The sequence below is a fragment of the Arvicola amphibius genome, chromosome 3 (assembly GCF_903992535.2).
Source record: "Arvicola amphibius chromosome 3, mArvAmp1.2, whole genome shotgun sequence".
In the NCBI taxonomy this organism is placed as follows: domain Eukaryota; kingdom Metazoa; phylum Chordata; class Mammalia; order Rodentia; family Cricetidae; genus Arvicola; species Arvicola amphibius.
The window spans coordinates 175,786,527-175,810,676 of NC_052049.1; the positions used below are offsets into that span (position 1 = coordinate 175,786,527).

At 42.1% G+C, this 24,150-nt stretch overlaps 1 protein-coding gene and 1 non-coding gene across 4 annotated transcripts in view; both read right to left on the reverse strand.

The window, feature by feature from the left end:
• Dhx30 (DExH-box helicase 30) overlaps positions 1 to 6,547 on the reverse strand; it is a 28,377-nt gene extending 21,830 nt beyond the window's left edge. The window contains exons 1-3 of one of the 3 annotated variants that reach the window (XM_038323424.1): positions 6,422 to 6,547; positions 4,612 to 4,706; positions 1,402 to 1,456 (exon numbers count right to left, since the gene is read on the reverse strand). Coding sequence is in view for 2 of the 3 variants with exons in the window: in XM_038323425.1 (XP_038179353.1) it covers positions 1,402 to 1,429 (28 nt within the window). In the remaining variant the exon portion in view is untranslated. Of the gene's footprint in view, positions 1 to 1,401; positions 1,522 to 4,611; positions 4,707 to 6,421 lie in introns of all 3 variants that reach the window. The other 2 variants (XM_038323425.1, XM_038323426.1) reach the window with 2 other exon arrangements.
• A 15,885-nt stretch (positions 6,548 to 22,432) lies between these two features.
• Positions 22,433 to 22,563, reverse strand: LOC119810929. Its single transcript, XR_005284865.1, has one exon. It is a non-coding gene; the product is annotated as a small nucleolar RNA SNORA43 (small nucleolar RNA).
• Between the last annotated feature and the right edge of the window lie 1,587 nt (positions 22,564 to 24,150).

The window sequence follows — 24,150 nt, forward strand, 5'->3', positions numbered from 1 at the left end:
AGAGATCTACCCGCGCCTGCCTCTCAAGTACTAGGAATAAAGGTGTGCACCACCACACCTGGCCACAAATTACCTTTATAAGAAGCTCTAAATTTTTGAGATACATGAAGTAAAATTAAGCAGCTCCAGCAGCTTGGAGCTCCACTTCCCACTGCACTGCCTCAGCAACTTTGTTCTCATCAGAATGTTCCTGGCACGTTCTTGGCATCATACCAGCTGCCTGCCTTGGTGGCCCGAAGCATCTTCCCATGCCCCAGTGATCTGACGTCCTCTGGTCATACTACTGTACTCGCACTTGCCCATGGCTTCTTTTTTAATACAATATTTGTATCAATTCTTTGAGGACTTCATACAGTATATTTATTTTTTGTTTTGTTTTGTTTTTGTTTTTTGAGACAGATTTCTCTGTAGCTTTGAAGCCTGTCCTGGAACTAGCTTTGTAGACCAGGCTGGACTCGAACTCATAGAGATCTGCCTGCCTCTACCTCCTGAGTGCTGGGATTAAAGGCGTGCCACCACTGCCTGGCTACATAAAATATATTTCTTTTTTTAAAATATTTATTTATTTTATGTGCATTGGTGTTTTGCCTGCAGGTTTGTCCATGTGAGGGAGCTGGATCACCTAGAATGGAGTTACAGAGACAGTTGTGAGCTGCCATGTAGGTACCGGGAATCGAACCCAGGTCCTCTAAGCCATCTCTCCAGTTCCTATTTAATATATTTCAATCATGCTCTGCTTCTCTCATAAGTTTTAAGGTATGAGAGCTGTGTGGGTTTCACAGTAAACATAAACCTGAAATGCCTATAGGCTCCTCTAGATTAAGATTGAATTCTGAATTACTTTCAGCTCTGCTTTGAGGATAAGGCTGGAAATGATTAGCTCAATTTCTCCATTGCTATCTGAAAAGAGTCCTCCCACATTCAAGGGTACAACATTTAAAGATAGACAAAACCTGGCAGTGGTGGCACACACCTTTAATCCCAGCACTCAGGAGGAAGAGGCAGGAGGATCTCTGTGAGTTCCATGACAGCCTGGTCTACTGAGCGACTGAGCAAGTTCCAGGACAGCCAGGGCTATACAATTAAAAAAAAAAAAAAAAAACAAGAAAGAAAGGAAGGAAGGAAGGAAGGAAGTAAGGAAGGAAGGAAGGAAGGAGAAAAGCAGGCAGGATTTCAGGATTTTGATAAGCAGTGGTTGACAGGAAGGAACACTTTGGGAGTAAGGAAATAAACATGCACAAAGGCAGCAGCAGTTCTGAGCTACGTAGGAAAGGAAGAGGTTTTGGGGAATAACCCCAGAGGGTCAGAGAACTGCACACTACAGGGGCGGGCTCACAACTGTCACAGCAGCCAATCAAAGGGAAGAGAGGCGTGGAGTCATATGAACTGTTCCATTCTTACCTTTTCTGAATGAGTCCAGGCTGAACATTTCTGGCCAGGAGAGAAAGCTGGAATCCTGAGAAGGAGAGTCAAAAGGCCATGAATGTTGGTTACTATTCCTGGTTCAAGAATCCGCAAAGACTGCAAGAACAGAGACATTATCCAGAAGTCAGGGAAATGAAGCTGTCAACTAGTGAGTCCCACTGCTGGTCCCCAGGTTTAAGAATGCCAAGATAGCCGGGCGGTGGTGGCGCACGCCTTTAATCCCAGCACTTGGGAGGCAGAGGCAGGCGGATCTCTGTGAGTTCGAGACCAGCCTGGTCTACAAGAGCTAGTTCCAGGACAGGCTCCAAAGCCACAGAGAAACCCTGTCTCGAAAACCCAAAAAAAAAAAAAAAAAAAAAAAAAAAAGAATGCCAAGATAGTGGAGGCTGGCACCTTTAATTCCAGCACTCAGAGGCAGGTGGAGCTCTGAGTTGAAAGCCAGCCTGGTGGGGGCTGGAGAGATGGCTCAGCGGTTAAGAGCATTGCCTGCTCTTCCAAAGGTCCTGAGTTCAATTCCCAGCAACCACATGGTGGCTCACAACCATCTGTAATGAGATCTGGAGCCCTCTCTGGCCTTCAGGCATACACACAGACAGAATATTGCAAAATAAATAAATAAATAAATAAATAAATAAATATTTTTTAGAAAAGCCAGCCTGGTCTACAGAGTGAGTGCCAGGACAGTTAGAGCTATACAGAGGAAACCCTGTCTCAAAAAATCAAAAAGAAAAAAATAAGTAAATAAATAAATTTAAAAAAAAAAAGAAAAAAATTCAAAGGCCCGCTCAGCTCCACAGTCTGTCCTTGCTGCTTTCTAACTGACAGCTCCCTTCTTTCTGCCATACTCTCTAAGCCTGTTAAACATAAAGTGATGAAGGCTGTCAAGACAGACACACTTCCAACCAGTTACAACACTGCCAGATTTTCTTTGGCTTTCCAAGAAGAAACTGAATTCCTTATGGACTTTCTGTAGTAAGTGACATCAGAAAACAGGACTGCAAACTGGCTGAGAACAAACTGGGCTGTCAGAAACCCTGATAGCATCCTTTGGAATGAGAGTTGGCTGACAGTATCAAAGAGTGACCAAAGAAAGTTTCAGAATTAAAATGTTTTGCCAGGCAGTGGTGGCATATGTCTTTAATCCCAGCACTCAGAAGGCAGTGGCTGGTGGATCTCTGTGAGTTTGAGGCCAGCCTGGTCTACAAAGTAGGTTCCAGGACAGCCAGTGCTACACAGAGAAACCCTGTCACAAAAAAAAAAAAAAAAGTTTTTTATGGTGGAGTCCCTATGAAATGAATGGTAAATTTCCTAAATAATAGTTATTAATGGCAACACTAATAATAAATTATAAATACAACAGACCACAGCTACTAGCCAGAAATCTTGATTGATGCTTTTCCATTCCCCAAGAGAGGGTTTTTTACTATAGAGTCCAGGCTGGCCTGAGACTAACCTCCTATTTCAGCCCCCTGAGCACTGAGAGTATGCAACTCATATTTGGGGTTTTAGTATAGTCTACCAATTAGTATATTTTTTCTTTAATTTTTATTTATTTACTTCATTTTCTGAACTCTGATCCTCCTGCATCCACCTCCCAAGTGAAGGAATTACAAGTGTCTGCCACCATGCCTGGCTTGTATTTATACATTTAACTGAGGGCTCTATCTATCTAGAGATTACTAGAAAAAGTAACACCTATAAATTAGTAATATTTTTTGTAAAATATCCAAACTCATACATAGAGATCTTTTAATTAATTTATTTATTTTCTTTCGAGACAGGGTTTCTCTGTGTAACAGCCCTGGCTGTCCTAGAACTCACATTTTAGACCAGGCTGGCCTCGAACTCACAGAAAGTCTCCTAAGTGTTGGGATTAAAGGTGTGCGCTACCTTCCACCTGGCTTCCAGCAGAGATCTTTTTAGTAATAGTAGTCCTGGATTAGAATTAGTTCCAGTAACAGTTACTAGATTTAGTTTTAAAAGTTCTACATAATGTTTTGTACATTAGTTTAACGTCCAACATTTCTAGGCAATGAGGATGTCCCTAACTGCTATTCCCTTTCATTCTCGACTTTGTGGGGATGTGCGAAGTAAAAGACCTGATCTTTCAAATTCATATCATGACCTCTTCTCCAAGGATGCGGAGAATTTCAGCCACTAAGACATGGTGCACTCAAGAGAGAAAACACCAACAGTGTCAACAACAACGCCATTTCCTTAAAGAAGCTACATCACACAAACACCTTCCATGCAAATGAAAAGAGTATAATTTAAAAGGAGCCCGAATGCTTTAATTACCTTTTCTTTTTTGGGGAGGGAATTGTATTGGGAATTGTACACAAGGTCATGTGCATGCTGAGCAATAGATATACCACTAAGTTTAACTGCAGCCCAGAAACAATACTTTCTTTCTAAGAATTTTTAAGTTACTCTGCATGTAAGCAGACTTGGGTTTTGTTTTAATTTTAGTTACCAGAGATTTTTGGGACATAGTCTCACTCTGTAGCCCAGACTGTAACTTGCAGTCAAAGGAATCCTCCACGGTGCTGGAATTATGGGCATGACTTACCATGCCCAGCTGAGTACTGCTTTTAAAAAGTTTTTGGATTCTCTCTTTGCCACCCAAGTTCCATATACTACAGTCTTTCCTGTTTTCACCTTAAAAACTATGAGACTGAAATATTAAAACATCTCATGCCAGGTGGTGGTGGCACACGCCTTTAATTTCAGCACCTGGGAGGCAGAGGCAGGCGGATTTCAGTGGGTTCGAGGCCAGCCTGGTCTACAGAGGGAGTTCCAGAATAGCCAGGGCTACACAGGGAAATCCTGTCTTGAAAAACCAAAACCAAAAACACAAAAACCTCACTTCATTATGTTCCAGGACATCTCACAGAGAGCCAAAATAGATGTACTTCCCTTGTAATGTGCTGATATTTTTTAAAATAGTTGATTCAGTCTAATGTAATTTATAGAGATACAAAAATTTCTAGTCTGTCGAAATTTCTTATGTGAGGAAATACAACCTCCAGGAGATTATGATGGCCCCAAGCCAGCACACAGATCGCATAATGACAAACTATGAACAGTGGTCCTAAGAGGACCGTAAATGGAGTTAACCATGCGCATTACAGTGGGGCTAAGCAAAATACCCACAACCACGCGGTAAGCAGGGCTACGTCACCTTACCTTATAGAAGCAGCGAGGGGCTCAGATTTTCTAGGCTTTCGAACTGGAGCTGAGTTCTTTCCTTGCTATTCCTCATCACGAGGCTGGGCCTCCTCCTGGAAAATACAATGTAAGGTCACTGCAGGGCAGTCCCCACTGGGAGGCCAAACTGTACCAATCATAGAAATCAATTTACTAACTTTAACACGTTTTTGACACAACGGCCTCAGTCAAGAGGCCCTGGACCACAAAATGTGAATTGCCCCACAGAGCATCTATAAGAAAATGCTAAGAACATTTTCTCCAAGACCAAAGCAAACCCCCTTCACTTTTCCATGATGGCTATAATAGTAATCTATCTAAAATGGCACTTCCAGACTGGGAAAACTACAATCATGGTACTCTCAAGCGCTGAAATCTTAATTTCAGTTTACAAATGAAGTCCATAAACATTACTTCATATATCCTTTGCAACTATCCTGTGAAGAATGTTCTTTCCTGGGGAAGGAAACTGAAACACAATTATAAAACTTACCCCGGATCCCATAGCATCAGGACAGAATGAAAAATCTGTATTTAAATATTCTGACCCCTTGGTTTTACATGTTCATATTACACTACTCTTCTAACATATCAGCCCGTATTCTGGATGTATCGGGTTCATTTTTGAGAGGACAAGTGGAGTCCAAAAGCTGATAAAACTCTGGACTATAGCTTCATAAATTCAAATACATGGGAAGTTACTACCCTTGGGGGTCAGGCAGGGTAGGCCTACATAGATATAAACTTTGGCAAAGAATACACAAATGCACAAGTTAAAAGCATTATCATAAATCTAAATTTTATATATACAAATGTTTATATGTATATATAAAATCAGGAAAAAGTCTTCCCTCCTGGAAATGTCAAGACTCTGAGCATGGCACATGGCAGTGGAATCACTGCCGTCCAAGAAACTGCAAGTGAAATTATCAGATAATGTATAATTTCGCACTGACCAGTAGGCTGCATCCAAAACAACTTGAGACCTTGCAACTGGACTGCTGCAGTCTACCTGCTACAGTGCATGGCAAACACCCATGAACTGGGGTTGTAAGGTGAACAGTCTCTGCATTGGAAAGCCGCAATTAAATGACCAAAGTTGCTTACACAAGGAATATCTAGAAAGCCTGTTGACGCCATACCCTTGGCTTGAGGGTTCTGAGGACCCCTGAGACTTCACCTCACTGCAAACAAAGGACCCAACATGCATTAGGTCTTCCCCTGCAAAATGGGACAAGTCACCACCAGCAAACAAAGAACACCTCACCCCTTAGCCTCCCCCAGTGACAAGGTCGGTGCAAAACGGGGCAAACCAAAGGAGTAAAAAAAATGCACCAGGCCTCCCTTTGGAGAAACGGTCCAGATCGCACAGTGGGAGGAGGGGCAGACAAAGGTCTAGGGGCACTGCGGAGACTTCCTCCAGGCCCAGCCTAGGGAAAACGGAGCATCCCCTGAGGTGAAGGCGTAGTCGCGCCAATAAAGCTGCCTCTCCATCGGCCTCCGCAAAGCCCCTGGCAGCGAGGCCCGCCCCAGCAGACCGGTCTGGCCCCCGCCCCGCCCCGGCTCCATGGCAACCGCAGGCCGAGGCCTGACTGTCCACGGCTCGGCCGGGCCGGCTTCCCGGGCAGGCCTAGGATGCCCGGCCTGCTCCTCAGGCTGGCCAGCTCCTCCTTCCCACTTTCCTCCTGGCCGCCGGCCGGACCCGGGACCCCTCCTCGCGCCGACCACCCCTGACCGTGGCAGGCTGCTTCAAGGGGCACGAAAGGGTAGAATAAAAAGCCCAATTCACCTGTTGTTACAGATGTGAAACAAGCCTCGGTGCACGGCGCATGAGCCGCGGGCCCCCCCCCAACCAAGGGCGGACTACAACTCCCACCAGTGACGGCGCGGTCCCTTCCGGGTCCCAAGGCGGAAGTTCCGCCTGCGGCACCGACGATGCTCGGCCTGTGCCTTTGGCCTGCCCTTCTGGGAGGGATGCCGCTTCCTAGGAGCTCGCGAGGCTTTCGGCTGCCTGGGCTTTCTGTAGTGTTCCTGAGCTCACGGTGCGAGATGGCCAGTCTAACACTGTATGCGAGCACTGGCCGGAGGGCGCGCGGCTGTAGTCCCGGGTGCAGGCGGGACTTCCGGCAGAGTGTCCGGGGACGCGCGCGGCATTTTCCGCGGGAGCCGGCGGGAACTGGGGACTGATGTCCGTGTCTGGTTCGTGTCGCCATCCCCAGCGGTGGCTCTCAGTTGTGCCTTTTCTCTCCTGGGTCTGCCCCCTTGGCCTCTGCACTTTTAGGGAGGTGAGCGATTTTGCCTCACAGAGCCGTAAACTATTACAGGCAAAGGACAAGGTAGCGCTTACTGCTAGCTTATGGCGGTGGGGGTGAGGGACGACTGGGAGGGAGCCCAGACCACATCGCCTGTGAGGAGTGAGGAAAGGAGATCTCCCCGTTTCTTCTCTGAGCAGGACGAAGCATGTGTTTACTGGAAACTGTTGCGTTGGTCAGTAGTTCACAGCCGGGAGACAGTATTTCATGGTGTGACCTTTTGTGATATTTGGAGAACTAGTACTATAACTTGTAATTAAAACAAACAAAAACTATTCTCTCCTGCGTGTTGGTATGTTCAAGGTAACATGGCGTCAGATTCCTTGAAGCTGGAGCTACAGACTGTTGTGGGTTCGCCCTTATCTTGGGTTTTCTAGTCTACATAGCATTCTGTGATAAAATACTGTGGCCAAAACCAACTTCGGGATGATTTCATCTTAGTGGGTCACAATCTGTCACTGATTGAAGTCAAGTCAGGAACTGGAGCAAAAACCATGGAGAAATCATTGCTTACTAGCTTACTTCTCATGACTTCTCCAGGGGAGCTCCCCCAACCTCCACCTCGCCCACATCAATCACTCAAGAAAATGCCCACAAGCCAGTCTGGTCGGGGCAGTTTCTCAATTGTGGTTCTCTCTACTCAGGTGACTCTCCTTTGTGTCGAATTGACAAAATAAAAATAATCAAGCCGGGCGGTGGTGGCGCACGCCTTTAATCCCAGCACTCGGGAGGCAGAGGCAGGCCGATCTCTGTGAGTTCGAGACCAGCCTGGTCTACAAGAGCTAGTTCCAGGACAGGCTCCAAAGCTACAGAGAAACCCTGTCTCGAAAAACCAAAAAAAAAGAAAAGAAAAAAATCAAGACAGTGTTCACAACTTCTGAGCCATATTTCCAGCCAAATAACCTATACTATTTCTTGTGCAGCCATTTAAATATGATATTAGCTGGGTGCCACGGAACAGATGACTTCAGCTATTTCAGAAGCTGGGGCAAAAGGATTGGGAGTTTGAATCTAACCTGGATTGCAAAGCAAGGATGGCGTGGTGGTGCATGCTTTTTTGTTTTGCTTTGCTTTGGTTTTCGATGCAGGGTTTCTCCGTGTACCCTTGGCTATCCTAGAACTCACTGTGTAGACCAGTGGTGATACATGCTTTTAATCCCAGCACTCTGGAGGCCAAGGGACTTGGATATCTGATCTGAATAGTTCCAGGCAGTCAAAGGTGCATAGTTAGACCCTATCTCAAAGAAGACAGCAAGGAAGGAAAGCATATGATTGTTATTTTCTCTACATTACACAGGAGGCTAGGAGTTGGAGTGAATCATGATTTTTTTCTCATTCAAATAATGACTTCTTGGGAGCAAAAGACACAAAAATCCCTACACAGATACTGCAATTTCTTTTTTCGTTTTATTAAATAATAAAACTTGGGAGTAAATATTAAGGGAATATAAACTGAGAGAGCCACGGAGGAACTCCTCCCTCTCCCCACTTCCCTCAAAGAGTTTAAGCATTCTCTCAGCTCCTCCTTTTTCTCCTCTGCGTGTCTTCTTCTGTCTTCCCCTGAGTCCACTATGGTCCAATCTGGCTAGCTGAACATGGACTCTGCCCCTCTTGAACGAAGTTGACTCTTGGTGATCTCAGAGCAATACACATACACACACACACAAAAAGCCCCCCCTACATTTCCCCTTTTTGTCTAAATAAAAAAAAGGGTTTTCAACTCTCTTACATAGAAAAACTATGTACAATAAGAACAATTATCAGGTATTGTCTAAATAGAAACGAAAAGATATTAACTTTAACACAATGAAACTATGCAATAAGAATTGCATTCACTCTGGGTGGTGGTGGCACACGCCTTTATCACTCTCAGGAGACAGGCAGGCAGATCTCTGTGAGTTCAAGGCCAGCCTGAATCTACAGAGCAAGTTCTAAGACAGGCTCCAAAGCTACAGAGAAACCCTGTCTTGAAAAAAAAATTTACAATGTCCAGTCAATTGTATTTGGCAAATCAGAGAAAATACTCTACTACCTCTCTTCTCTTGATGAGTCCAAAGTTTTAGGCCTAATTGTTTTCTATCATGACTAAGGGAAACTGTAACTATAATTATCTAGTCTTCAATCAGAGACCGAGAAGGATATATTACCTGAGTAAATAGGAAATGCAGAGCAAAACAACTTCCAAAACTATAGAAATAAGAGAGGTAGCCTAACTGCCTGGAGAGTCACCCAATGTTCCTCTACAATGTATAGGGAGTCCATCTTCACCCTGCAGGCCTAGAATATCTGTCAGATTTTTCTGTTGAAGCAGGAATTTTAAAGGACTGTCCTCCCTTGTCTTGGCAAAGTCGAGCAGGTTGCTTTTTATGTCCTACTTGTCCAGTTTGAACGACATACTCGCAACAGTCAAGGCATGGGCAGTTTCTTTGTCCACAAATGAAAGCAAACTCCACTGAAGGTTTTTCGATATTCATCATCTGATTTTGGAGTAAATTGATGCTGCCAGGAGCAGGTGTGTCTCACTACATAAAAAACTTGTTATAAAATATTAAAATGCCATATTCTGTAGGTGTTTGGAGACCATCTATTTAAAAAAATGTCTCTGATTGAACTTTGAAAATATGCCTAAAGTGACTATAAATTTGATTGATATAGATGACTAACTACTAACCTGTTTTTTGGTTTTGGTTTTTTTAATACAGGGCTTTCTATGTGTATAATTGGCTGTCCTGTCTGGAACTTCACTCTGTAGACCAGGCAGGCTTAAACTCAAAGATCCACTTCCCTCAGCCTCCTGTATGCTGGGATTAAAAAGGTGTGTGCCACCATGCCCGGCTAACCTGTATTTTTTATTATCCTAATAGTTTTCTAGGATTATAACTTTACATTGGCATTTTTAATAATGAACTACATAGGTATAATGTCTTAAATAAGAAATAGAAATATAATACATTATAACAAAATAGCCTTATATTTGTATTAATATATAAGAATATTTTGTTTTCTGTTTTTCTTTTTTTAAAAGATTTGCTTATTTATTTATTTATTTATGTATACAGTATTCTGCCTGCATATATAGCTTGCAGGCCAGAAGAGGGCACCAGATCTTATACAGAGGGTTGTGAGCCACCATGTAGTTGCTGGGAATTGAACTCAGGACTTTTTGGAAGCGCAGGCAGTGCTCTTAACCACTGGCCATCTCCCCAGCCCCTATTTCCTGTTTTCTGAGACAAAGGTTTCTCTATGTAACCAGCCCTATCTGTCCTGGAAACTAGCTCTTGAGGAGGCTGGCCTCAAACTCACCGAGACCTCCTGCCTCTCCCTCCTGAGTGCTAGATTAAAGATGTATGCCACTACCACCAGCTACAAGAATATCATAAACAAGAGTAGAAACATAAAGAGTATGTTCTAACAAAGATAACATTGAATTGTATCAGTATACAAATTCCATACCAAATTAAAATGTTTGAGACTAATTGTTGCTTTCTAAGTCAATTCAATAAACTACCCTTTTATCCTATCATTCCTATATCCCACTTTTTTCTTTTCAGAAGAAATCATTGAATCTAAACCTCCCTTGCTTAGTTTCTTTCCTGACCATGACCAATAACAACTTGTGTCCAACCCCTCAAACAATGGACAAACATTCGTTGAATGACCAAACCCATCCATCTCACCTCGTGGTAATGTGGGACAGAGTGTTCTTAAAAATAATTCCTGCACGAGACCAGCCTGGTCTACAAGAGCTAGCTCCAGGACAGGCTCTAAGCTGCAGAGAAACCCTGTCTTGAAAAACCAAAAAAAAATAATAATAATAATAATTCCTGCACAGCCAGGTGGTATGTGCCTTTAATGCCAGCACTTGGAAGGCAGAGGCAGGAGGATCTCTACAAGTTGAGACTAGCCTGGTCTACAAGAGCTAGTTCTAGGACAGGCTCCAAAACTACAGAGAAACCCTGTCTCGAAGAAAAAAATATTTCCTGCAGTCTGGGGGTGGAGGCAACAGCATCTTTGGGGGACCCTGAAAAACTGAGATAAGATCAAATTCTGGAAGAACTAGCTCTTGTCGACTCTTGGTGTGATTTGAGAGTGCAAGGCTTAAACTTAAGTCTTGACTGGAGTAGCCTATGAGGCTGGACCATGTTAGCCAACTGCTTTGAAGTTGTCCTTTAAAACTGTAGTTTTAAAACTGATCTTGAGTGTGGTTTGTCAGCATAGTGGTGTTAACACAGTCCAGGTGGATTCATCAATCGTGGGACCCCAATATTCTTTTGGAGACTTCAAAGGTCACCGTTAGGAATGATCATGATTCATTGAAGGAAACAAAACATTTTAAATGTCATATGTAGCAGATACCGAGGCACCATCCATACACTGGAGTACGCGAACTTAGTTTCTAGCTACCTGCTCAGACTCAAGCCTTAAATCACATACAGGAAGCTAGATGAAGCTATTCTGGAATCAGTACCCTATATAGGACCATTAATATCACAATATATGGTTTAAAATACATATGTACATAAATCTTATAGATTTTGAGATAATACTTATACCTTAATAAAAGTTTTTAAAGAGTCAAAAATAAACCAGAGGATTGATTATGAGATTAGTGGCAATAGAATAGTCCCTTAACTTTGGTTTTTCTTCTGTTCCATACTAGGAGGCTCTTCTGACATGAGACAGAGATTTTGAATTTTCCTTTAACAAGCATTCTTAGCTTTAGAAAAAGAGCCACTCCCAATTCTGAAACCATCTTTAATTTTTAATTGAATTGGGACTACAAAATGATCATTGCCATATATGTCTATAGAGAACATTAGAGACAAACATTTGGGAAGGTTTATGAGATATTATCTTATTGGAAATGTGCTTTACAGTTAGGCCAATTTGCTCCTTTTCCTTGAGGCAATTCTCTGGATGGTTTTGTCCTTCAAGTGGTCTCATTTGTCCGGTGGTCTTCAGATTCCTTAGTTGGATGCTTTTTATTCTGAGAGGACAAAGACAAAAACAAAAACCTTGCCCCAACATTAATTTTGGGGAGTTCTCCCCTTTGGAGGTCAAATGGTCACACTGTTTGATGGACCTGTCACCTCTCCTAATCAAAAGGTCTCCTCTCATTCAAATCTAATCTTTTATCAGTTTAGATGTTATTACATAGCTTTTTCTCCTATGGAAATAAAAGTCACACTCTCCCCAACGTAATAATACTCCAGTTTCCATTATGAAGTCAACACAACTTGAAGTATACAGGGTGGATCCAGTTGAGCAGGTTTTTTTCCACTAACCAATGTCTCTCCACCAATTATCATTTCATTCTTATTATTATTTAAAAATTTTTAAAGTCTATAGAGCATTGTGCAAATCTATCTCTGGGTGACTTTATTACCCCTTTTTGTTTATAAAGCGTACTTTGTAAAGTACAATTAAATCATTCTATAACCTTATCCTGTAGGATTGTGTGGTATATTGTAATATGCTTTATTTTGTAATATTAAAAACTTTTATTTTCTAGAGACATATACTGGAGCATTTTCTGTCTTAATTTATACAAGTATCCCTATGATGGCCATAATGTCTAATAAATGTGCAATTATAGAATTAGCCATTTAAGAACCCAAAGCAGTTGCCCATTGAAATCCTGAATAAGTATCTATGGTATGGTGCACATATTTTAATTTTACAAATTCACCAAAATAAAACACATCCATTTGCCAATTTCTTTTTTTGAGTACCCTTTGAGGTACTTCTGCAGCGAGTGGAGTTTGGTTACACAAGAACAAGTAGGACATTTCCTTTATAGTTCTCGTGTCTTGTTTCCAAATGAAAGAAAAAAATATTTCTTCAAACTTTTGCTGTTAACATGGTTTTTAGGTCTGTTCTTCCTTCCTTCCTTTCCTTCTTCCATTCCTTCCTTCCTTCCTTCCTTCCTTCCTTCCTTTCTTTCTTTCTTTCTTTCTTTCTTTCTTCTTTCTTTTGTGTTTTTTCAATACAGGGTTTCTCTGAAGTTATGGGAGCCTGTCCTGAAACTAGCTCTTATAAACTAGGCTAGCCTTGAACTCACAGAGATCTGCCTGCCTCTGCTCCTGAGTGCTGGGATTAAAGGCGTGCGCCACTACTGACCTGCAACAACATGGTGTTTCTATGAAACTCTTGAGGCTTCTAGCACATTTCACCCCACTAAAACTGATCAATTTCCTCATTACATTGTGAGGGATCTGATATTTATATGCAATGGATGATTTCTATTACTGAACATTTTTTGTAATTGAGTAGATAGTAAAATTAATTCTGAATTACTTGGAATAAATTTCAGGTGTTTCAATATGCAAAGCAACTCTTTCTACATAGTGGGAGCCAGTAACTGTATAAGAGGTTCTGAAAATCTAATAATACCATGAGAATAGCATGTAATTTCTGACATTAGAAAGGATCCTTGGGCTTTGAGCCACTTTACTCATTTCCCTGATTTATAATCTGCTTTTCCTGTATTATTTCCATCAGTATAGAATGTAGGGGCTCCAGAAATTGGTATTGCTAACACATATGAGAGAGAATCCAACTAGTTCTTTTTATAAACTGATGTTCTCTTGCTTTTGGAATATTTGTTGCTAATCTCTCCCAAGAAATTACTGCAAGGTCTTTGCCAATGTTCATTTTTGCCTTATAATGGGGAAATCTCAACATTAGTAAAAGGTACTAAAATTTCTGCTGGGTCTATTCCTGATAACTGATGAAGTCTCAATTTTCCTTTCAGAATCAATTCAGAAATCTTTTCTACATGTGTCTGTAGTGAGGCGCTGCGGGCAGGCCTGCTTTTCATCCTGCTCGGCTCCTGGCCACCGGCTAGCTTATGCCCCAAATAACAACACACAAACTGCATTCTTTTAAACACTGCCTGACCCATTAGTCTCAGCCTCTTACTCACATCTTGACTATCCCATATCTAACAATCTGTGTAACACCTCGAGTGGTGTCTTACCGGGAAAGATTAGCATGTCTGACCTGGTGGCTGGCCCCATCACGTCCGTCTCCTTGAGGAGAGGCAGGGCAGTCTGCCCCAGAGAGGCGAGGCATGGCGATTTATCTCACTTAGGAGAGGCGTGGCATCTGACTGAGCCATCTACCTCACTTCCTTCTTCCTGTTCTGTCTACTCCACCCACCTAAGGGCTGGCCAAGGCAGTTTCTTTATTAAAACAGAAGACCCTCCCACATCATGTGTCTTTAATTTTTTACTCTGTGTGGCCAAAATATCTATTCTAAAATATTATCTTCTGTAGTACATAAAATAACCAGAATACAAACAGATGATCCACATTTGCATCCTGTAATTTATTTTCTGCCAAAGCCAATTCGCTCTCAGCCTCAGCTGGTAATTTTCTTGGACTCTTTAAATCCTTATCCCTTTGTAAGGTTTGAAATAAATTACTTAGTTCTCGAGTTGTCAATCCATTTGTGGGCTACAGCCAGTTGATATCTCCTAGCAATTTGTTTTTGTTTTTGTTTTTTGAGACAGGGTCTCTCTGTGTAACAGATTTGACTATCCTGGAACTCATTTTGTAGACCAGGCTTACCTTGAGCTCATTGAAATCCACTTGCCTCTGCCTCCAGAATGCTGGGATTAAAGGCATGAGCCACCACTGCCCAGCTTTCCTAGCAATTTTTGAAAATCATTGCAAGGTCATAGTTGATCTCTCCTGATTTGTACTTTCTGTGGTTTAAAATCTTTGGAAATCTATTTTATTATCCACGATAATTAATATAAATCCCTATATTTTTTTCAGGAACAATTTGTAAATCCCCTACCAGGCAAAAATTTCTTTGCCTCTTCAAACATTTTTTTCTAAGGTATCTAAGATTGAACTAGCTAGTAAGATATCATTCATATAATGGTAAATTATAGATTGAGGAAACTATGAATTATGTCCAATGGCTGTAGTACAAAATATTGACACAAGAGGGGCTGTTTAACATCCCTTGTGGAAAAATTTTATACTGGTACCTTTTAACAGGCTGGGAATCATAAGGACAAATTTTTCCTTATTCTCTTCTTGTAAAGGCATAGTAAAAAAGCAGTCATTTAAACCAATCATTATAGTAGACCATCCTTTAGGTAATAAAGGAGGCGGGGGGGGGGGGCTGGAGAGATGGCTTAGAGGTTAAGAGCATTGTTTGCTCTTACAAAGGTCCTGAGTTCAATTCCCAGCAACCACATGGTAGCTCAGAACCATCTGTAATGAGGTCTGGTGCCCTCTTCTGGCCTGCAGGCATACACACAGACAGAATATTGTATACATAATAAATAAATATTTTTAAAAAATAAAGGAGGCAAGGGAATTACAGTCTATAAAGAGCCATTTCCTAATCATCTTTTTTATGGCTCCTGAATCTGTTAAGAGCCTCCATTTTCCAGCTTTCTTTTTTTTTTTTTTTTTTTTTTTTGGTTTTTCGAGACAGGGTTTCCCTGTAGTTTCTAGAGCCTGTCCTGGAACTAGCTCTTGTAGCCCAGGCTGGCCTCGAACTCACAGAGATCCGCCTGTTTCTGCCTCCCGAGTGCTGGGATTAAAGGCGTGCGCCACCACTGCCCAGCTCCAGCTTTCTTTTTATGACAAATATAGGAAAATTCCAAGGACTGGTTGATTCTTCAATATGTTGGCACTTAAATGCTCCTGTAGCAGCTGTTCTAGTGCCTGTAATTTTTCTGATGTTAAGGTCAGTTTTTCTCCCAGACAGTTTTGTCAGTTGACCATTTTAATAGTTGGGTTTTTGGTGACCCTGCAAGATCACCAGTTGTTGTGCCCTGCTTAAGTACAACCTGATGATCTGAGACTGTTATTGATAATACCTTTTACTACTTTTCTCTGAAGCTTTCTTTATTTTATGGTTTGTTTCTGAGACTAGTAGAGTGTTAATCTGTGTTTTCCATTGCTGCAACAAATCACATCCCCATAAACTCTTTCTATGTCGGATGAATATGATTTAGTTTTCCTATCCACTTGACCCATATTGCACTTTCTTTTACCTGAAATAAAATTCTAGTCCCAGAACATTTACTTTTGTCTCCAGAAAGGGCCAATTTAGATGCCAATATTTTGGTGAAAATATTGTGACATCCATGGCTGTGTTAACCTAACCTTCAATTACAATGCCATTTATTCCTATTTTTAAGGTATGGTCTTTGAACATTTAATAGCAGTTTGCCAAAATACTTATTTTATGATCTTTCCTGAAAATTGTGTTTTATCTGTTCTGTCATCCAGAGCAGTATGGTTTTAAGTAACAGGCATTAGTGTTTTTGTTTATTTGATTTGTTTGTTTGTTTGTTTTGTTTCTGAGATAGGGTTTTCTGTAGAACAGTCCTAGCTGTCCTGGAACTTGCTCTATAGACCAGGGTGTCCTCTAATTCACAGAGATCGCCTACCTCATCCTCCTGAGTGCTGGGATTAAAGGCTTGCACTACCACTGCCTGGCTGGCATTAGGTCCTTTAATTGCTCTGTGGAGGAGTTTTCCCCATACTGACAGGTAATGATTGAACTATATTTGACAATGGGGACAGTGATAGACTTCCTAAGGCATTTCCTGATGGCAAAGGGTTACCTTGCCCGTCCTTTGTTGATCTGCATTCATTAGTACAATGTCAGCCTTGACTATGTTTTCCACATTCTCCAGAATTCTGCTGGGGCCTTCTGTTTGGATTATCGCTAGAAAAAACATTGTTTCTAGGAAAGCCTTGTCTACAATTTCTTTTTAGATGACCTTGTTTACCACAATTAAAATATCTGACCTTTTGAGTTTTATTAAATTTTTTGGAAATCACCAAGTACTTCTATCCAAGTATGATCATGAGTATGAGATCCAATATTAACTGTATTTTATATCTATTCATCTATGGATGCTGATCTTGTCTCTAAAGGCCTGATCACCTCATGCATTCTGAATTAGCTTCCTCTTCTTCTTCTTCTTCTTCTTCTTCTTCTTCTTCTTCTTCTTCTTCTCCTTCTCCTTCTTCTTCTTTTTTTTTTCTTCTTCTTTTTAAATTTTTTTTTTGGTTTTTCGAGACAGGGTTTCTCTGCAGCTTTAGAGCCTGTCGTGGAGCTAGCTCTTGTAGACCAGGCTGGTATCGAACTCACAGAGATCCGCCTGCCTCTGCCTCCCGAGTGCTGGGATTAAAGACGCTTCTTCTTTTTTGAGACAGAATTTCTCTGTAGCTTTGGAGCCTGTCCTGGAACTAGCTCTTGTAGACCAGGCTGACCTTGCAATCACAGTGATCTACCAGCCTCTGCCTCTTTTTTTTTTTTAATATTTATTTATTTATTATGTATACAATATTCTGTCTGCTTGTATGCCTGCAGGCCAGAAGAGGGCACCAGACCTCATTACAGATGGTTGTGAGCCACCATGTGGTTGCTGGAAATTGAACTCAGGACCTTTGGAAGAGCAGGCAATGCTCTTAACCTCTGAGCCATCTCTCCAGCCCCCAGCCTCTGCCTCTTGAGTACTAGAATTAAAAGTGTGTGCCACCACCGCTTGGCTATCAAAGCATTTTTTAAAGATAAAACATGAATTAGCAAACTAATAATAAGTATGATCAACATTATGTCAACCCCAGCTAAGTTGTTTATCCCATCATTGTTTCTTTCCATTTGTAAGCCATCTATAGTAGCATCAAACATCGTCCTAACTTCCTGCATTGTGATATTTCCAATTTTTAAAAATTATTTAAAAATTTTTTTCTTTATTATGTTTACAGTGTTCTGCCTGCATACCAGAATAGAGCACTAGATCTCATTATAGACTGTTGTGAGCCACCATGTGCTTGCTGGGAATTGAACTCAAGACCTCTGGAAGAACAGCCAGTGGTCTTAACTTCTGAGCTCTCTCTCTGTCTCCAGCCCCGATATTTCTGATTCTTAATGTGAAAAGATTTTTCTCCGTTTTTAAAAAACAAAACTTATTCCCTGTTTTAAAATTTCCAAGTGTCTTGCCAGCTCTGATGATGCTGACAGCATAGGCGGAGATGTTCAGGGTCATTAGCTGTCATGATCATGTTCAACTGTGTCCTAGCAGCAGGCACACAGCAAGGACCACTGTGGCTGCTTTTGCACTCTGCAAGTAGGGTGTGCCTGCGTGTGAACTGACTGAAGAGCTAATGTAAGGAAACCAGTAGGAGAAATGCATGCAGCTGGGAAGCAGCGGTGTGGACAGAACCATCCCACCTGTTGCTACTGGCTAGCTGTTGCTGCTCAATACAGCTGGATAGAAGACATCAGCGGACATCAATGGTACAAGCATGGGCCCCTCGGCACCTTCAGCCATGGCAGCAGCAGTAAAATCCTTGCCTCGAGTGGGGGGCCCGCAGCAGGTGTGGGTTGCGGTGGCAGCTGCGGTAGCAGCAGCCGTGTGTGTGGCGGGATGGGAGGGGTGGGGGGTGGTGAAGACAGCCAGACTGTTTCTGGTCAGTTCTGGCGTTAGTCCTGTCCACGCAGGGCTGGTCTGGACTTGTTCTGCTCCACTTAGGTACTTATACGAGCTAGGCAGGGAGGTGCAGGGAGAGGCCTGAGAATTGGGCCCAAGGGAAAACCACGCAGGAATAGCCCGTTTGGCTAGGATATGGCAGGGGAGGGCACAGGGCTACTCGAATGATGGAGCCAGAAATGAGTGACTGACTCAGCAGGCTTCAGAGTCAGTGGGTGGCTGTGCAGATCGCTTTAAAAGCCACTGCATGATGTCGCCATACATTGGATGACAGATATCATGATTTCTTTTTTCATTTTATTAAATAATAAAACTCGGAAGTAAATATTAGAGAATAAAACTGAGAGATCCGCGGAGCGATGGAGACAGGAACACTGCCTCTCCCCATTACCCAGGTCGAAGAGCCCAAGTGTAGAAGGAAGCTGCAGGCTGCGCTGCGTCCCGCCACCCGGCCGCCGGCTAGCTTTACACCCGAAATAATTACACGGAAACTGTATTCTTTTAAACACTGCCTGGCCCATAGTTTCAGCCTCTTATTGGCTAATTCTCACATCTTCCTTTAACCCATATTTAGTAATCTGTGCAGCACCACGAGGTGTGGCTTACCAGGAGAGATCTTAACCTGCGTCCATCTCGGAGAGGAGAAGCATGGAGACTGCCTGAAGCGTCTCCCCTCTCTTTCCCAGAATTCTGTTCTGTCTTCTCCACCTACCTAATTTTCTGTCTCTTAAAGGGCCAAGGCATTTTTTCTTTATTAATTAACCAATGAAAGTAACATAGACAGATAACTCTCCTCCATCATTTCCCCTTTTTCTGTTTAAACAAAAAGAAAGGCTTCAACTTTAACATAGCAAAATTACATATAACAAAACAGTTATCAAGCAAGTATTACAGTTACAATATTTAAATCTATTTTATCTTTTATCATAACTAAGGAAAGCTTTAACTATCTATTTATTCTTCAACTCCATCAAAGACTCCAGAAGGATATAATATTACCTAAGTAAACAAGTCATATGCAACTTTCAAACTCTAGAAATGACAGAGACAACTCGCTGCCTGGACAGTCACCCAAAGTTCCTCTGTACCGTTGGGGCATCCATCTTCAGCCTACAGGCCCATAAGTATCCAGCAGACATTTCCATGAAGCAGGAAATTCCAAAGACAGTTCAGTCACTTTCTGCTGTGTCCTGCAGAACGTCTCGCAGACTCTTTAATGAATCAGGAACCCCAAAAGGCCATCTCACCTTTAGGCAAGTTCAGCAGTCCTCTTTCTGTGGGTTCCTTGTGTCCAGTTTATGCAACAGTCCAGGCAAGAGCAGTTTCTTGTCCAAATGGCTAACAAACTCCATAAGTAGCCTCTTCGATGCCCATCTTCACAGGATCCCCCAGAAAGACGTCGCCCCCATGACAGCTGGAAGTAATTCTAGAGGACGACGTCCCCTCTCCCCGTAAAGTTTGTCCTTGGGTTTAGGGACATTATTTAAGGGTTGATAATAATTAGTATATGGTTGAGGGTTTGGGGGTTGGTAAAGGAATTTTATAAGCTCAGGGATCTTTTTGAAAAAAAAAAGAGGGATAATTGGATGATGGGATAATAGATTTGTAATTGTGAGTTACTGTTTTTAGACAAATAATTTGGTATCAATTCTTGTATATTGATACAAAGTTAAATTATATTGACTATTGTATGCATGCATGTTTCTACCTCTGTTTAAAACATTTATGTATTGATATATATTGTATTGATATATATATTGTATGTATTTACCATATTGCATTGTATATTTGTACATTGTTTATATTTGGAGGTCATATTTTCCTCATTTATTGCACAGTTGTTTATTGTCTTAGTCTTTACGTTAGATAGGTATTGAGAATTATATAGATCAGTAGTCATCTATGTTTGTCATTTATAATTAGACTAATCAGGTTTGTTAGATAAATAGAGATTATACTCAGAATAGATAGATAATCTTCAACCTCTTCAAAGAGCTGTAGAAAATGGCCTTTAATTTAACTCAGAGTTCCATGGTAGACAAATAATTTGGTAGTGAGACACAATTGCTCCTGGCAACACCAATCTATTCCCTAGAGAATGTTGAGCACCAAAGACACTCCACGTGGAGCCTTTCTTCTTGGCAGAACTGGCCTTTGGGCAAAGAAATGCCCATACCTCAACCACTGACAGATACAGAGCATCCATAAATGGATAAAACAGGACTGTCATATCCTGCCAAGACAGGGTAAGATAGTTCTGAAAAGTTTCTTGCCTTTGAAAATAGTATGTCAGTTATGTTAGGCCTTAGCCAAAGTTGGTTGCTTCAACGCTGCAAACGTGACTTTGGGTGATTGTCCAGGTAGCTAGTTGTCTCTGTGATTTGTTGCATGTTTTAGAAGTTGTTTGAATGCACTTCCTAATTACTCAGGTAACATTATTTTCCTTCTCAGATCTTTGATGGGGTTGAAGACTATATAAATGTAGTTACTTTCCTCTCATGACTTGGCCAAGTTATTTATTATACAAGATTTAAGCTAGTTGGAATAGGATATTTGTGCTTATTGTATATAATTTCATAGTAGGTTTAGAACTCTCTTACTTAAACAAAAGGGGGAGGTGTTGCGGGAGCTCCTTCTGTTCCTTCAGCCAATAGCCGCTGAGATACCAGCCCATTGGGGCGTGGTCTCTCTTTTTAAAAATGCGGCCACTTCCCTCCGCTCGCTCTCTGGCTTCCGGCTCCGCTTCTGACTACTAGGCTCCCTTCATGATTGCGCAGAGGGCTGTTGTCTGGGACGGTGATCTGTAAGTTTTTTCCCCTTTAAATAAATAACCATTCTATTAATCATAATTCCAAACTGGTGTGGGATTGTTTGTGATTTACACCATCACCCAAGCATACTTTCCTCTCCTCCTTTTCTCTTTCTTGCCCTACTTTTTCCATCTGAGTCCATCAGGAAGGTCCATGATTGCCGGGCAGTGGTGGCGCACGACACTCGGAAAGCAGAGACAGGCGGCTCTCTGTGAGTTCGAGGCCAGCCTAGTCTACAAGAGCTAGTGCCAGGGCAGGCTCCAAAGTTACAGAGAAACCCAGTCTCAAAAAACAACAACTACTACAAAAACACTCTATGATCCACACCGGCCTGCAGAAAGCGAACTCCACCTCCAAAGTGAGGTTGGACTCTTCTGGTGATCCCAGAGTAAAGGGTACAAACAAGTTCCCCCAACACACAGACCCACCCTTAAGTACACACCTGTAATTGCAACACTTACAAAGTTACAAAGTTGAGGCCAGCCTCAACTGCTTAGTTAGACCACTTTGTGCTACATGAGAGCACGTTTCTCACAAACAAACAAATCCGGGTTTTGTTTTGCTTTGTTTTTGAGAGGCTGTTATTTACAGGCAGGTATCCAGACTATGAGAACCCTGGCCTCAGGAGGCTTAGTGTCTGGTAGAAAAGCTGAGAAAGTGTGAGGCCAAAGGAACAATGCAAGAAAGGAGGTGCGAAGTGCTCCCAAGACTCAAGAAAAGGTGTGCCTACGGCTAAATGACAAGAATGTTGGAACCCGCTGTCAAGTAAATACTAAGACTGCAATAGTTCACTGTGGCCATCTGGTTGAATAAATGTGTGGGCTTTTAGAGAAAATAGATGAAATATTCAGAGTGTGGTAATGTTTCAGCCCTCAGTTGCTACAAGTTTGAAGCCAGCCTGGGCTACAGTGAGAGATGCTGTCTCAAGGAACAAATCAGGAAGACAGTACTGGAGAGATGACTCAGCACTTCGGGACAAAGGCAGGCAGATCCCTGTAAACAGCCAGGCTCCCCAGTGAGACCCTGTCTCAAAACACTGAAAAACAGAACTGTACCTAAATCTGTATGTCTCTCTCTCTCTCTTCATTCCTTCCCTGCCCCTAGTCAGCGTTCCAGAACCCAAACTGAGTAGGATGTGATACATCTTCTATCTCCCTGGGGCTGGAATTAAAGACATGCGACACCATGTGTGTCCCCCCATCTGAAATGTCAGGCCCATTGTTAGTGCTGACTGGCTTCTGAACACTGAGTATAGAAATAGACACTTGCTCTTTGCCCCAGTGTCATAGACACAGCCCAGCAGCTGTGCCTGTGGTGTTGACAGATCAGGACAGCTTCTGGAAGGCGACCTCTTTGTGTTTTCAAACACTACGGTGGTATGCATATGTGATGTTTGATTGGGGGCTGCACCTGCCACAGCACACTGTGGAGGTTAGAAAACGAATTGTGGAGTTGGTTCTTCCATTTTCATGTATGTTCCAGTGACTGAACTCAGGTCATCAGGCTTGTGTGTGAAGTACCTTGACCCATTGAGCCATCTCCCTGGGTCTCATCCGTGCTCCTCACCTAAGGACCTCTGGGTTCACAGATGCTGTGTGCTCCTGCGGTTTAGTTTACGTGAGTTCTGTAGATCTGAACTGAAGTCCTCACACTTTGGACTTTGGAACCCCACTTTGGAAGCCCACTAAAACATCTCCCCAGCCTAGGGGGATTTATTTATTTATCCATTTACTTATGTCACTGTGGATCAAACGTAAGGCTTCACACATGCTCAGCAAACACTGTGCTACTGACAAATATCAGCAACCCCAGTTTTCATTTTAAATACATTTAGTGGACTGGAGAGATGGCTCAGTAATTAAGAGCAATTGCTTTGCCAGGCCTAGTGACACACACCTTAAATCTCATCACTCGGGAGGCAGAGATCTAATGTGGATTAGATCTATATAAGTCTCTCCTAGTGTCCGCATTGTTGTCTAAGTTCTCTGGGATTGTGGTTTGTAGGCTGGCTTTCTTTGCTTTATGTTTAAAAACCACCTATGAGTGAGTACATGTAATAATTGTCTTTCTGTGTCTGGGTTACCTCACTCAAAATAATGTTTTCTAGCTCCATCCATCTTCCTGCAAAATTCAAGCTGTTGTTATTTTTTCTGCTGTGTAGTACTCCATTGTGTAAATGTACATTATTTTCCTTATCCATTCTTCAATTGAGGGACATTTAGGTTGTTTCCAGGTTCTGGCTGTGACAAACAATGCTGCTATGAACATAGTTGAGCACATGTCCTTGTGGCGTGATGGAGCATCCTTTGGATATATACCCAAAAGTGGTATTGCTGCGTCTTGAGGAAGGTTGTTTCCTAATTTTCTGAGAAATTGCCACACTGACATCCAAAGGGGTTGTACCAGCTTGCATTCCCACCAGCAATGCAGAAGTGTTCCCTTTTCCCCACAACCTCTCCAGCATAAGTTGTCATCAGTGTTTTTGATCTTGGTCATTCTTACAAGTGTAAAAACAACAACAAAAAGAAAAACAAAACAAAACAAAAAGTTACCATAGTCATGGTGTCTCTTTACAGTAATAGAAACCCTAACTAAAACACAGCCAACAAATAAACAACAAAAAAACAGGTATTTGTGAGCAAGACACAGTAGTAATTTGCCTATAGCTGTATATCAGCTACTCAAAGGCCAAGGTGAGAGGATCACTTGGGTCCAGGAATTTGAGCCAGTCCAGGGTAACATAATGATACTATTCTTAAGAGCAATAATATCTGTGGTGGTGGTGGTGGTGCACACCTTTAATTCCAACAATCAGGAGGCAAAGGCAGGCAGATCTCTGAGTTTGTGGCCAGTCTGAGCTACAGAACAAGTTCTAGGACAGCCGAGACTATACAGAGAAACCCTTTCTCAACAAACCAAAAA